Source organism: Gossypium hirsutum, chromosome D12 (assembly GCF_007990345.1).
Source record: "Gossypium hirsutum isolate 1008001.06 chromosome D12, Gossypium_hirsutum_v2.1, whole genome shotgun sequence".
Lineage (NCBI taxonomy): Eukaryota > Viridiplantae > Streptophyta > Magnoliopsida > Malvales > Malvaceae > Gossypium > Gossypium hirsutum.
The window spans coordinates 32,296,706-32,310,462 of record NC_053448.1 but is presented as its reverse complement, the minus strand read 5'-3'; the positions used below and the strand labels follow the sequence as shown (position 1 = coordinate 32,310,462).

Genomic DNA, 13,757 nt, shown 5'->3' with positions numbered 1-13,757 from the left:
AAATTGATTGAATTGATTGAACCGAATTTTTAAAAAATTTTAAAATTTTAAAAACTTTTTAATTAAAGCAATTGATGATGGAATCAATCGAACCCGTTTAAGAAACTTAGGAACACGTTTTACAGTTCCCAATGGACAGCGGGAAACGAGCAACGGCGTTTATGAAAATTGAAAACACATTGTAGTTTGACGTTTGAACACCTCACTTTCTCTTTCCTTTTAAAAAATAATGAGAAAACAAGTTTTTCTCACATGATTTGGAAACAAGTGGACTCATAAACAACTCTTTATAAAGTCACCTCTGATTTTTTGTCATGCGTCAAATTTGTTTAATATTGATGTGCTATAAATTCTTATAATTAATGAGCAATTCTTTCGGATTTTCTTTAAAAAAAAACAATTGTAGTAAATGAGTTTCCATTACAGGCGGGTAAAGGATTTTCTCAATCTCACTCTGTAGCTATCCTATAAGCGTCTAAGCAAAATTTATCCTTCTCTTCTCTCTTCTTTATTCTTTCCCTTTCTTTTTCAATAATATATTTAATATTTTTCTGTTTTATTATTCTTATGATTGATTAAGCATTGATTCTCTCTTTTAATTAGGCAGCTCATTTTCAAGTTTTTCCAAGGAAGGAACTTGGTTAGGTTGTGTTCTCTTATCTTCTGCAAATTTTCCTTCTTCATATTTTTAAAAAGGTGCTTTTTTAGTTGTTAATTATTCTCAAGTATTCATAATTAATGCCTTGGTGGGTAGTTGTTGGAATTTCAGCTACTACTGAAACCAAAATGAAATTCAAAAGAGGAAGAGAAAGATCTGCATCTATTATGTTTGATTTCATTTAATTATTTTATCTTCTTTCTCTTTCAAATTCGAGGGGTATTCTGTTTTCTTCATAAATTTAGCTTCAGTAAGAAATCCGAACCTGAAATGATGCTTTGTTGTTAATTTTTTTCTTTTGAAATGTTTATGGATTTGAATCAGTTATGGTTTACTGTGATTCCATGGTTGTTGTTAATACTGGATTCGTTGATAATAAGATGCTGCTGCCCATCCAGTGTGTGTTATTAGCTCTTTTTTTTTTCTGTTTCCTTTTGGCTGAAGATTCATTCGTATCTTAGATTAAAACTTTAGAATTCCTCTGTTTTTAGCAAATTTCTATTCGGGGGTTCTGGGAAGAAATTGGAATTAAAAAAAAGAAAAAGTTAATATGATCTAAAACGGTCAAGTGGCTTCTGTTGGATTGAAGAATTTGTGAATGGGATTATGATAATTTAGAAATGTGATTCTTTCTTTTCTACCTTATCTGATTTGTGAAACCATGTTTTCCTGTTAAATTCCTTAACATTGTTCATTAGGATTTTATCTGATGCATTTATTTGAAACAAACAGATATATGTTGCTAAAGAATTTGATGGAAGACAAGAAACTGGACTTTAACCGGCCACTTCTCTCTGTGAGGCGCTTCACATCCCAGGCTGCAGGTTCTGAATCTGAGGGCAACAAGAAAACTGATAATTCACTCAACAAAGTACCCCATCCGCCTGTTTATAAATCAGAACTGAAATCAGGTCCGCTCAGGAACCCTGGAACAGTTCCTTTTGTATGGGAGAAAACCCCAGGTCGACCAAAGGAAGAAAGCAATATACAAACTGATGCTCTTGACCGGCCTCCTATTGCCCCAAAGCTTCCACCTGGGAGGGCTTTGAGGGATAAGCAGCAGTCTCCTAGAAAAGGGTCTGATGCTAAAACTTTTGCACCCTACCAAACAGATATGGCGCCTTCCAGTTCTCAAAATGTTCCATCATTGGCTCTCAATGAAACTACATATGAATGTGCAAATGGAGAAATGGAGGAGACAGGGAGTTCTGGCTCGAAGGATAGTGGTGAGGCATATGTAGATGCACTTGATACACTTTCACGGTCAGAGTCATTCTTCTTGAACTGTAGTATTAGTGGTGTGAGTGGGTTGGATGGTTCAGATATCAAACCATCTGGAACCTTCTCATCAGATCCCCAAACTCGGGATTTCATGATGGGTCGTTTTCTGCCAGCAGCAAAGGCAGTAGCATCAGAAACACCTCCATATGCTACAAAGAAACAACCTATAGCACGAGAGCCACCAAGACAGATAAAGAAGCTTGTAATTGCGGATAAGCAGCAACCACTTTATGCATCCAGTCCAAACAAGTTCCCACATGCACAGGATGACTGGTCAGAAGAAAGTGAAGATGATTGCTATAGCGACTCTCAAAACTATTCAGTCAATGTTTGTGGCTTGTTTCCTCAGTTTTTGCTTAAAAATTCCTTGTGTCTTTTGAACCCAATACCAAGAGTGAAAGCTCAAAAATCAGTGAAAACTGCATACTCTGATCACAGGCGAGAGGCTAAATCCTCGTATTTGAGATCTTGCAATGAAACTGAAACTGAAACTGAGGTAATTCCAATCCCTTCTCCTCAGTTTTTCTTTTGTTTTCCTTCTGTAAATTAAATTTTGGTTTCATTTATTTCTGCATAGCATACTGAGGCTGCTGGCAAGAAACGCTTAACGGGTATTGCCCAAACAGAGGAGGCTATTGAGGATAAGAATAATCTAAAGAGTGGATCTAGCAAGAAGAGTTATAGAAGTGATTGTCGGAATCCGGATGGAGCTTCTCTTTTTAGGCATTTTCAGGGTAATAATGTATCATCATATCCTAGTCAAATATCCTGGCTGGGGCATCAAGAAAAACGGTTTCTTGGTATTCCTGATAAAGCTAAGAACTACAGGGTTAGTAGCATTGATCCGCATAAGCAAGGGAGCAAGAATCTTCAAGAATGTCTGGCAAGTGAGAGTATTAGCCAGGAATCAGGTTCAGCAAGCCCTGTTGAGAAAACTCTGTATGTAGATTCCGTACAAAGGGGAATATCATCCAATTCAAGTTTTCCAGATGAAACAGCATCATGCATGAAGGATGGTTTGGAGATCCTAGTTAATCCTGGGGAAATGGAGGAGAATCCTTCAGTAGATTCTTCATTGAAGCATACCAAGCACTTGAATCATGTGGTTGATGAGAAGACACCTGTTCAGCATAAGTGCATGGAGTCTGTGGATCCGTATTCTCTGCTTTCGCCTGAAAAATATGCTCCTTACTGGCAAATGGATGCCACGGATGGTGTCAGAAGGGATCAAGATTTGATACGGGATTCTAGTAAATTGACATTCTTAAATGTTAATGAATTTAAATTAAGTCAACAAGACCTCATACAACATTCTAATAAATTTACAAACTCAAAAGCAGCTGGGTGTAGAAAAGCTGATTTGGAAAGCCAGCCGCAAATCAAATCAAGTAACCAAGGAAGTTCTCATGGCTGCAACTTAAAACTTCCTCTTGCCTTACCTTTACCTAAAGCTCCATCAGAATCTTGGTTGAAGCGCACCTTGCCTGCTGTTTCCTCGAGAAATTCATCTTCACGGACGGCTCTTGGTACATGTAACTATAGTGAAACTCAAGCCTACACAGCTCTGTCCAGTGATCTCAAGTGGGAAAACATTGTTAAATCTTCTAATGTTCATCATGGTCGTTTGCGGTTTTCCGAGGTAATTTCAATTTCTTAGTTCATACTTCTGTTTTTCTTTATATTTTTGGTATACTGTTAATGGATCGAGTTCATACTTTTACCGTGTAATTTCTCATGTATTCAGGAACAACTTCCTCCTATACCAGAAGCTTAGAAGTATTGGGATTCATTACTTTTATGGGGTTAAGGATGCATAAAGAAGATTAAACCCCTTTTAAATATTTATATCTACAAACAGTATAAGTAAATGATGGAAAGCTGTAAAAGTGTAAAATCAATATTTGCATAGGGCACTGAAATATGAAGATTGTAAAGTTTTGTAAATAACATCAATTAGTTCATTGAGTAGGTCCAATAATCCTGTAGTTGGATTCTTTTCTAAAAGGATTCAGAACTGTATCCTCTTATTTGCAATAAAAGGAGAAATTTGCTGCTTGTATCATTAGCATTAGCAATGTCATGCTTTTCACAAATGGAATAAAAGACCAGATAGGATCGGTTGGTCAAAATAACAGTTTAATCAACTGAATTGGTAGAATAAAATTTGAAAATCTAACCAATTTTCAATTCCGATTGCTTTTGTGGCTAAAAGTAAATCCCGAGTCTATTCATCAAAATTCTTGATGAGAAAGGTCATCCTTCGGGGATGAGCCAAGTGATTTAACCATTTCAGTCAAAATTGAACTTCACCTCAATAAAATATTATTGGAATTTTATATTAAATACACAGCTGACAATGTATTTAAAAAAAAAACAGTTGACAAAGTAAAATTATCAAGATACATAATTTTTTTTTCAAATATGATAGATAATGTGTGACTATTAATTAGATGAAGAACAAGTGGTTCTGTATAGAGGTGTTCATGGATCGGGTCAGATTGGGTTCAAACCGGGTCTAAGTATGATATTAACTTACTTTATGTTTGTCCAAGTCTGGCACGACCCGAATATAAGCTTAAAATTGTCTAAACTCGTCTATATTTGCAAAAAACTAATCTAAGCCCATTTTAGGTCTGCCTATATTATTTTTTAAAAAAATATTTATTTTATTTTAATATTTAATAATTTTATATATTTTTTATTTATTAAATTTTTTATGTAGTCATCTTAACATTATTTTATTGTTTATATTAGGGTAGTATTATAAATTACATAATATATAAAAATAATATAATATAAAGTATTATAAACTTAAAAATGAATCGGGCCGGGCCGGGCTTGGACCTTAAATGTTAAAATTCAAGCCCGACCCATATTTTAAACGGACCTAATTTTTTGCCTAGTTCTATTTTTCAAGCTTAATATTTTTACCAAAACCCTCCTAAATTTTAGGCAGACCTTTGGGCCTGGGCGAGTAACCGAACCCTTGAACAAATTTATTCTTGTATAAATTTGTAAAATTTGCGATTATCACCGAAGCTATGTTTCCAAATGTAACTGTTAAGGTAGGGCATGTGCAATAAGCATCCAAGCAGTTCTCATATGTTTGATGTATTAGGATACTTAGATTATGAGTCCACTAACTTGATTAGCAAGAAAAACTTTATTTGAAGTTATCAGTCAAGTGTTTTCGGAAATATTTTTATGTGTCAGTCTATTCCTCAAACTTGTGACACTACTTCCATTATGAGCATATCTAAATGAGATGCCAAAATAAAGGTGATTTGACTATAATATTTTGATTAGCGAGGATTTTCCATTTCAAATGATCTTGGAGATATATCTTACCTAATTAACTAAATTCAAGAGATTTTATATTTTGAAATTCTTAAAGCTAACTTAAAAGCTTCTAAGACTAAAATGGATGGACTCATGAGTAAACATAACACCATGCTCATGATATTCTTTCTTTTTTTCCCTTTCGGATATATTTGGCGAAATGATCAAATTCACTAATAGACTAATATATTGAAAGTGAAAGTTTATTGAATTTGTCTTCCAATTGCACATCAGTTGCGACTAGTTGTACTAATTGACAAAGTAAAAAAAATTAGAGATGGACACAAAAAGTTGATTACACGATTCGAAAATCTCTTATATCTGCAGGACCTTATTTAGAGGGTAATCCACCATAAATATGCTTGTACAAGACATGATTTAAGTTTAGCTCATGCACCAAGTTACAACCTAACTCTTATACATTAACCTAAGGTCACTCTCCGTCACTCTCCCCATTAAGACTTCCCCTTTGAAAGCTTGTTTACAAACTGAACATGAACCAGTTTCTTTACAATGAATTTTGCACTAAAAATAAGTTTCTAACAATGGACAAAATAAGTGCTCTCTCTCTCTTGCTTCTCTGGCTTTTCCAAAAGATTAAACACAAGTCTTTAAAATAGACATTGTACTACTTTGTAAAAGAGTAAGTGTGACCTGAATGAAACTTTAAGTTTCACCTTAATCACTTATTATGGAATATAATAAAAGAGATCTTCTTGACTTTAACTTCTTCAAAATCCGTATGTCTTTAAATAAGGAAAATAGATCATACTAAGGCTCTTGAAAACTTTTCTTGCTTGATCTAATTTCTTTTCTAACTATAATCTCAAGATTTGATGCGTAAAGTCTCCGAAAAGATTAAGGAAACAATAAAGATACACAAGTCAATATATGCCAACATATAAAGCAAGTTGCATAATGTTTAGGTGCAAAGTGAGTTTCAACTAGTGTCGCATCTGGCATTAGCAATCTCCACATTTGGAAATTTTGACCAAAACCCTACGACAAACTTTCTCAAGCAAAAAGTATATGTAACTAGAAATAAATATTTTCAAATTCCTCGTAAATGTCATGACAATGATTAATGACAGCAAATCATAAAAAAATCATTGTATTATAAAAACCAAAATTAACAAACCAAAGATCTAGAGTTCCGTGTACAACAAAATTTATCCAACAAAAAAAAGTAAGTAATAGTAGCAATTAAACTAAGAGTCTCAACACCATCAAGTTCCAACGATTAGGCTAACAGCTCCAGAACAAAATAGACTTAGGGCAAGTGCAACAGGAAGAACATATTCATAAGCTGGAGTTTCATTAACATACAAAACACTCATATGTAGGAAGTATCATGAAACATAAAACAATTAACAATAGTAAGCAAGCCAAAGGAGAACACCTCTTAGTGGCAACATCAATACACTCCCCTTCAGTAAGATGTTTCAATAGGGGGTGTGATGGATGCTAACTGTAACAAATTGAAAATTTTGTACGTTAGAAAATTCCTAAAAGTGCCAGAATTGGACATCTTAGACGTTCTGGGATGTTAAACCGAGAGATTTTTTAGGAACAAATCTCGGGTCATTTTTATTACTATTATTGAATTGCCATAATCAAATTCCATTAAAATTATTAGTATTAGATTGTAAGAATTTTGAAATATGGACTATTTTGTAAGAAAGCCAAAATAAGTGAGGAAAATGTCATAAAGGTAGGATTTGGAATTGGAATTGGAAATAGGAGGAGGCCTTAAGAGGTAAATAGACTAAGGACCTAATAGCAAAATACCCTATAAAAATTAGAGGATGGAACAATTATAGTTTCATTCATTATCACGATTTGCAAAACATTTTATGATAAAAAATTCTCTAAACTCTCTCATTCATTTTCCTTTAATTCTTGATCAAACTCCATAGGTTTCAACAAGGAAAATGCGGTTTCAACAAGGAAAACATGAAATATAATACTTTTCTCTTAATTTCAATTCTTGAAAACTTGTTTTAATAAAATTTCCTCTATTTTCTATATTCACGTTAACATTGAGTAGAGTGAGAGAGCTCAAGTTTTTTTTTTATGATTCTTAATTATTTTAGGATAGATTTTGAGTGTTTATAAGTTTAGGATAACATTACCACATAGAAATTTATATTTGGTGAGGATTTGGTTAAGTTGTTGAGATTTAGATGAATATAGAATGAGAAAGGGCTAAGAAAAGCAAAGTTGAAGTTTCACTTTATTGAATGCATTGTTCATAATAGATTTAGGTGTCTCAATGTTTAATTCTTAATATAAAAACTTGTTTTATTGTTTTGATGTTGAAATTGAAGCTAAAAAGTAATCAAAAGCTCTAAGGCCAAAGGGAGGGAGAAAGTTATAGAGGCTTAATTGGTTTTTCGGTTTGTACATTCTAAATATTTAAAATACTTTATATACTCTCTAAATTATTACTTAAGCTTATTTTTTAATTTTTGATTGGTTAATTATATTTCATGATGTTTTGAGATGAGTGATTGAGACTTGTAAGGTGTATAAATGTATATGTATGTGGTGGATATATGATTGCCTAAGATTGTTGATCAGTGGTTGCTGATTTGAAATGCTATTAACATGTTTGTTGGTTGATTGAGCTAGAAATTTATGTTTGATAAGTCCTGTTAAACATTTTGGAAAGTGTTCGAGTATAATTGGCATGATATATGATACTTAGAGTTTTTAAATCTCTTGTGGGTCGAGTTTGCTTGGGCATCCAAAAGTTATGTTTATGACACTTGTGTGCCATTACTGGTGTGCCATTACTGGTGTGTTGGTTAAATAAGTCATGTTCTTACATGTACTAGAGTTTTGGTATCGAATATGGCACTTATGTGCAATCTTGGTGTATTGGAAGACTTATTTGTTTGGTGTGTTGAGGACTATCCATGCATCTGAGTTTCACTTGTAACTCCTCAGGATGTAATTGGTAGACTGGTAACCCTAGGGTGAAACCAGAGGTAGAAGGAAGTTGAAAAAAAAACAAATGTGAACCTTCTCTTATATATATATTTGAATAGTAATTTAAAAGTGACATATGTTTGTCACCACTCTAACGAAATAAAAAATCTTAGATTCAAAGGTGTATCTCAAAATAATGAAAGTATCAGGTTACAATAATGTTATGACAAAAGAGTCAAGTCCGGAGTTTTGCCAAGTCAGGTTACATAGTGTTAGAATATATACATACATTAAACTTTACAAAATAAACCAACAATGTACAAAATTGTAAACTACCCCGACATATACACATTACAAAGCAACAAAATGGTTCACAAGAAATAACAAGTTCGGAGTTTTGCCAAGTCCCTTCAAATCCAAGAGACAAATGAACTACTTGAAATCAGGAACAAAAAAAAAGAATCGAATGAGTTCCTATTAAGTAATGGATTCTTAAATATCCAACTATATTAATAAAACAGTGTTAGTAGTTGTGTGACCCAAATTCTTGTTAAAATAAAATACAAGTGGCAAGATAGGGGGATCTATGAGGGACAAGGCTGTAGCCTATCGTAGATCCCTAATAAGCAAAATACTGAACTGGGGCGCGGTACAGTACAGGCTGAACAAGTGAAATCCGTATAGAAGTTTACTTCCTTTATTTGAGGTTGATTAGAATAAGGTGTTTTAACCTTACTGCATTACTTCTATTTGAATTTGATTAGAATATGGTTTTATAAACCTATAAATAGACGTAGTCTATACTCTTCTTGTATCATTCGAATTCGACATAATGAATTTTCTTCTCCTTTGCTTGTGGTTTTTTTCTCGAAAGGGTTTCCACGTAAAATTTTGTGTGTTCTATTTTTCTCTCTTTCTTTGCAATTCATTGTCATTATTGACGTTCAATTTTCACAAACAGTTTGTGATACGAGTCTCAAAGACCAATTTCAGACCTATGGATGTGATGGGCTCACATCACCTTAAGGCCCAACAACAATGTCAAAGGCCAAGCAAGTCAAACCAAAGTTCAATCAAATACAAGATTTGAGGATGAATTTTTTCGAGGAAAGGGGGAATGATACATGCACGGATGGGGTGAAATTTATTAAATTTCATTCACTGAAGCTGCCAAATTTCAAGTTTGAGAAATCAATAGACTTGCGATGACTTTTTAGATGGGATCCAGACATTTCTAGCTGGAGATGTCTCATGGCATTTGAAAATATATCTCTTAGCTTCAAAACGCACTTAGAATCACTCAATTTTAAGTTCGAGAGCTCAAGTTATGATCGTTTTAATAAAGACTATGCGAGTATAATTTTTGGACATGATTATGACGAGAACTACGAGTTTTGGGCTTTTAATTCGAGTTTAAATAATATTGAGTTCAGGTTTTGGGCTAAATTTTTATTATATATAAGCTCAATATTGTCTTTATCAGCTATTATTATTTTATTCTGAATATTTGATAATTATTAAGTATTTTAAGTTATTTAGGATTTTTATGTTAACAAGAAAGTTTAGTTTAAAACTACTTATTGTTTAGATTAAATTAGAGTTCTAGTATACTTAAGAGTTTTATTTAGATTTATTTAGCTAGCCTATATATAGGCCTTTGCATTATACACAAACCAAACAATTCTTTATTATTCAACTTCTCTTTTAAGATAATAAATTCTCTGAGTTTTCTTTTTTAAGAATTTCTTTTGAGTTTTAACAATCTTTTCAGATTGTAGGGATCATCTTCAAACTTTTTCTTGCAAAGTTTTCTTTCTTGGAGGGGAAATTAGAGTCGCTTGAAGGGGGTTGTGGATTCTTCATGTTTCTTCTTAGGACTTTTACATACCACGTTCTATCTTTCCATCTATCTTCTTTATTTTCTTCCTTATTGTTGTAATTATAGATTTATTATTCTATTTTAATTACCTTAGTTATTTATTTAAATTGTTTTATCTGATTTGGATTTGATTGCATTTCAAGTTGTGTCAAATTCCAAGTTTCTTTCCAAACACCAAGAGCCCTAAGTCAAATCCACGACTAGAACAAACTTTACAATCTGCTTCCGTATTCATCCGCCTTATTTCTTTATCAATTTGTATAAGTCAATCAAATTCCAATGACTTGGAAATTCAAAACTGTCAACGATCATTTGCTAAAGGATTATCACTATGAGAAGAGCAGACTAAACCATAATTGAAACAAAACCAAGGGTTGAGCCAAAACGACATGGAGCATAATCACAATACTTAAAAATAGGGGATGTATATATACATATAGTCATCCGACCCATAAAGGTTATATAGCTCCTCACTACAATAAGATTCAACTCATACTGTCGCGAAACTCCTTTCTTCCTATAACTTAACCAGCCTTTCCTCCGCAAATCTATTTGATTCATTTATTCCCATAGCTTAACCAAACTTTCCTCCGCAAAGCCATTTGATTCATTTCTATCCCATATAATCCATCAAATAGTCACAGTCTTTCTGCCAATCAATATTTGCACTTACATGCCATATTGGAGGCAAAAGCTTAAAAAAAATGAACACATTTTTCCTCTGGTCCCTCCTGTATTTGAATTCTCATCATTCTAATCCCTCCAACCTCGACCATCATTAATGTGGGGGTGTGCCTCGTATTTCTGAAGAAATAGATGACGATGTCATGACGAGAAGGATCATGACGCTGTGACGATGTGACTCAGGACATCACGACGAGGTGAAGTCGACGACACGACATTTTCTCCCATTTGGTAGTTGCATTTTAGACTTCAAGCAGGACTGCTTCTCTCAGTTTGACTTTATTTATTTTAGGGATATTTTAGTATGATTAGAACTCTAATCTAAGCCTATTTAAAAGGACCATTGTATCCCTATTTTGACATGCCAATCAACGAGGGCTACTTTTTAGAGCGATAAAATGTAGTTGCAAATGAGTTTAGGTGATAGTTTCGTGGTAATTATAGAGAGTATTTTTATACCCTTTTTGTAAGTGCCTTATGAGATTTAGGGTTTTTTTATTGATTTGCTCTTTAGAATTTTGAGCTTTGTATTCAGGGTTTTGTGTAATGTATGTTTAGTACATTTAGGTTATTTTCTCCATATTGTACTCTCATTTGTTTACTCATTTATTAAAAAGCCAAAACTTCTTTTGCTTGTGGTTTTTATCCTTTTTAGAGGATTTTTCCATGTAAAATATTTGTATTCATTCGTCTCCATTTTTACTATCTTGTTATTTATACGAGTTGATCCCCAACAAACTAGTATTAAAGCTACAGTTCAACTTCTGTAAATCGACTCATTTGGTGGCACGTCTTTTGATATTGAAAAGTTCGACAGACCACAAATTTTAATTTTTGCAGTTTCGGATAATTATGAAGGTAGCTGATGTGGCTAAAGACAAGGATGGTGATTCTTTGTTCTCTACATATAATTAGGTTGAAGGTGGAGTCGTGTCAAATGTCAAACATGTGCCTGCTTTAGAGAAGAATCTAATCCCTTTTTGGTCTTTAGGACTCAAATAGTTCACAGAGTGTTTGAGGCAATACTGGTCACAGAGGGTTATAGTCAAGGTGGAGAGAGTTAATTTTTTATCTCCTATTTGTGTATTATTGGCTCTTGTTGTATTATAAAACTTTGATTTGAAGAGTATGAGTCTTTCAGATTCTAAGTTCGAACATGGTTTAGACTTGGTTGACATTTTTCAAAATCGAGTTAGGCTTGTGATGGGGCATGAAAAAGAAGGCATGGTAAATATGAATTAAGGTGAAGATTTGTGGGGTGTGTCTCGTATTTTTGGAGAAACAGATGGCAATGTTGCGTTGAGGAGGATCATGACATCGCAATGAGGAATATTGCGGCGTTGTGACAATGCAACTCGGGACATGACGACAAGGTGAAAATGACGTCACGACGTCATGACGTGTTCTCCTATTTGACAGTTGCATTTAGACTTCAAGCAAGATTGCTTTTCCAGTTGGACTCTATTTTTTCTAGAGATAATTTAATATGATTAGAATGCTAAGCTAAGCCTATTTAAAGGGGCCATTGTATCTCTATTTTGACACGCCAATCAATGAGGGCTTTTCTTGAGGGCAACAAGATGTAGTCACAGATGAGTTTAGGTAAAAATTTTGTGCTAATTATGGAGAGTATTTTTATACCCCTTTTATGAGTGTCTTATGGGATTTAAGGTTTTGTTTACCGGTTTGCTCTTTGAAATTTTGAGCTTTGTATTCAGAGTTTTGGGTAATGTATGTTTAGTACATTTAGGTTGTTTTCTCCATATTGTACTCTTATTTGTTTACTCATTTAGTAAAAATTCGAAGCCTCCTTTGCTCGTGATTTTTATCCTATTTGGAAGAGTTTTCCACATAAAATGTTTGTGTTCATCCTTCTCCACTTTTACCATCTCGTTGTTTATACGGGTCAATCCCCAACAATTATGGACCTTCGGGAAGCTTTAGCAATTCAATTAAGATTTACACATTTATACTAAGAATGTTCCGACTAGCAAGCATGCATCAAGATTAATTAATTTTAACTAATAAAACATCTTTATTCATCACTAACTGGTTAACATCAACACAAACACAACCATTATCCAATTCAATTATGGTATTTAATTAGCCCCATATGGATGGTGATAGCCCATCAACACAACAGGAATTTAAATCAACCTATTGTACGTTTGTACATGGCCTTGACTAGTTTTTGGATACATTAAATCTTTCTCATTTTAGACTAAAATAAACGTTTCTAATGCAACACCGTAGATCACTTTTGAACACCATCACTCAGCTTGGATTGAAGCATCGGACACAAAAACTTTAGCCTTTATGTACAATTAATTTCGACATTCAATCCCCTTAAATATCAGCTTGTAAAATAGTTAAATAGCAGTTTTGGACAACATAGTCTTCATCCATTTAGACAACATTCTTTAACATCTAAATAGCTCATTTATATATCATTTGTTCATTAACAATTTCAACCATTATTAACATAAATTTACAGTCACTCAGACAATATTAATTGACGTCTAAACAACAATTTTCCTGCTGCATTAATACACCAAACAACAGTCCTTAAAACAGCATAAATACACCACTCTCTGAACATCATTAATCCGGCACACTAACTATCAATTGACCAAAGACTACAGTATTTAATTTCTATTCATTTACAACTACCTACAACATTAATGGCATCAATAATACTTCCAGCAGCAAATTTTTAAGCTTCATAACCACACAACTTTCTGGACAAAAACCTTCCATAACAGCCGAAACACAATAAATGTACCAAGCATTAACAACACACCTCATTGCATACATCGACCATTCTCACCAACTTCAAAATCCAAACATACCAGCAAAAGAAAAGACATGGAAGAGTACAAGAGGAACTCACCAGAAGCTATAGCTAAACCTACCCCTGTGCGATGCCCTTTCCCCTTCTGCTGCTGCCTTCAGCTTCCTCTTTAGCTAAACAAACAAATCACTTTC

At 33.6% G+C, this 13,757-nt stretch overlaps 1 protein-coding gene across 4 annotated transcripts; it reads left to right on the top strand.

Moving 5' to 3' along the window:
* The first annotated feature begins 200 nt into the window (after positions 1-200).
* On the top strand, positions 201-4,001 carry LOC107945478 (uncharacterized). 4 transcript variants are annotated; one of them, XM_016879501.2, is made up of 5 exons: positions 281-430; positions 604-645; positions 1,391-2,435; positions 2,517-3,578; positions 3,684-4,001. In XM_016879501.2, exons 3-5 carry the CDS (start codon positions 1,395-1,397, stop codon positions 3,711-3,713), a joined length of 2,133 nt encoding a protein of 710 aa, XP_016734990.2. In that variant the 5' UTR covers positions 281-430; positions 604-645; positions 1,391-1,394; the 3' UTR covers positions 3,714-4,001. The 4 variants fall into 4 exon arrangements, with proteins under 4 accessions (XP_016734992.2, XP_016734990.2, XP_040963860.1 ...); XM_041107926.1 differs by having other exon boundaries at positions 292-430; positions 604-696; XM_016879503.2 differs by lacking the exon at positions 604-645 and having other exon boundaries at positions 201-430.
* Positions 4,002-13,757: the final 9,756 nt, after the last annotated feature.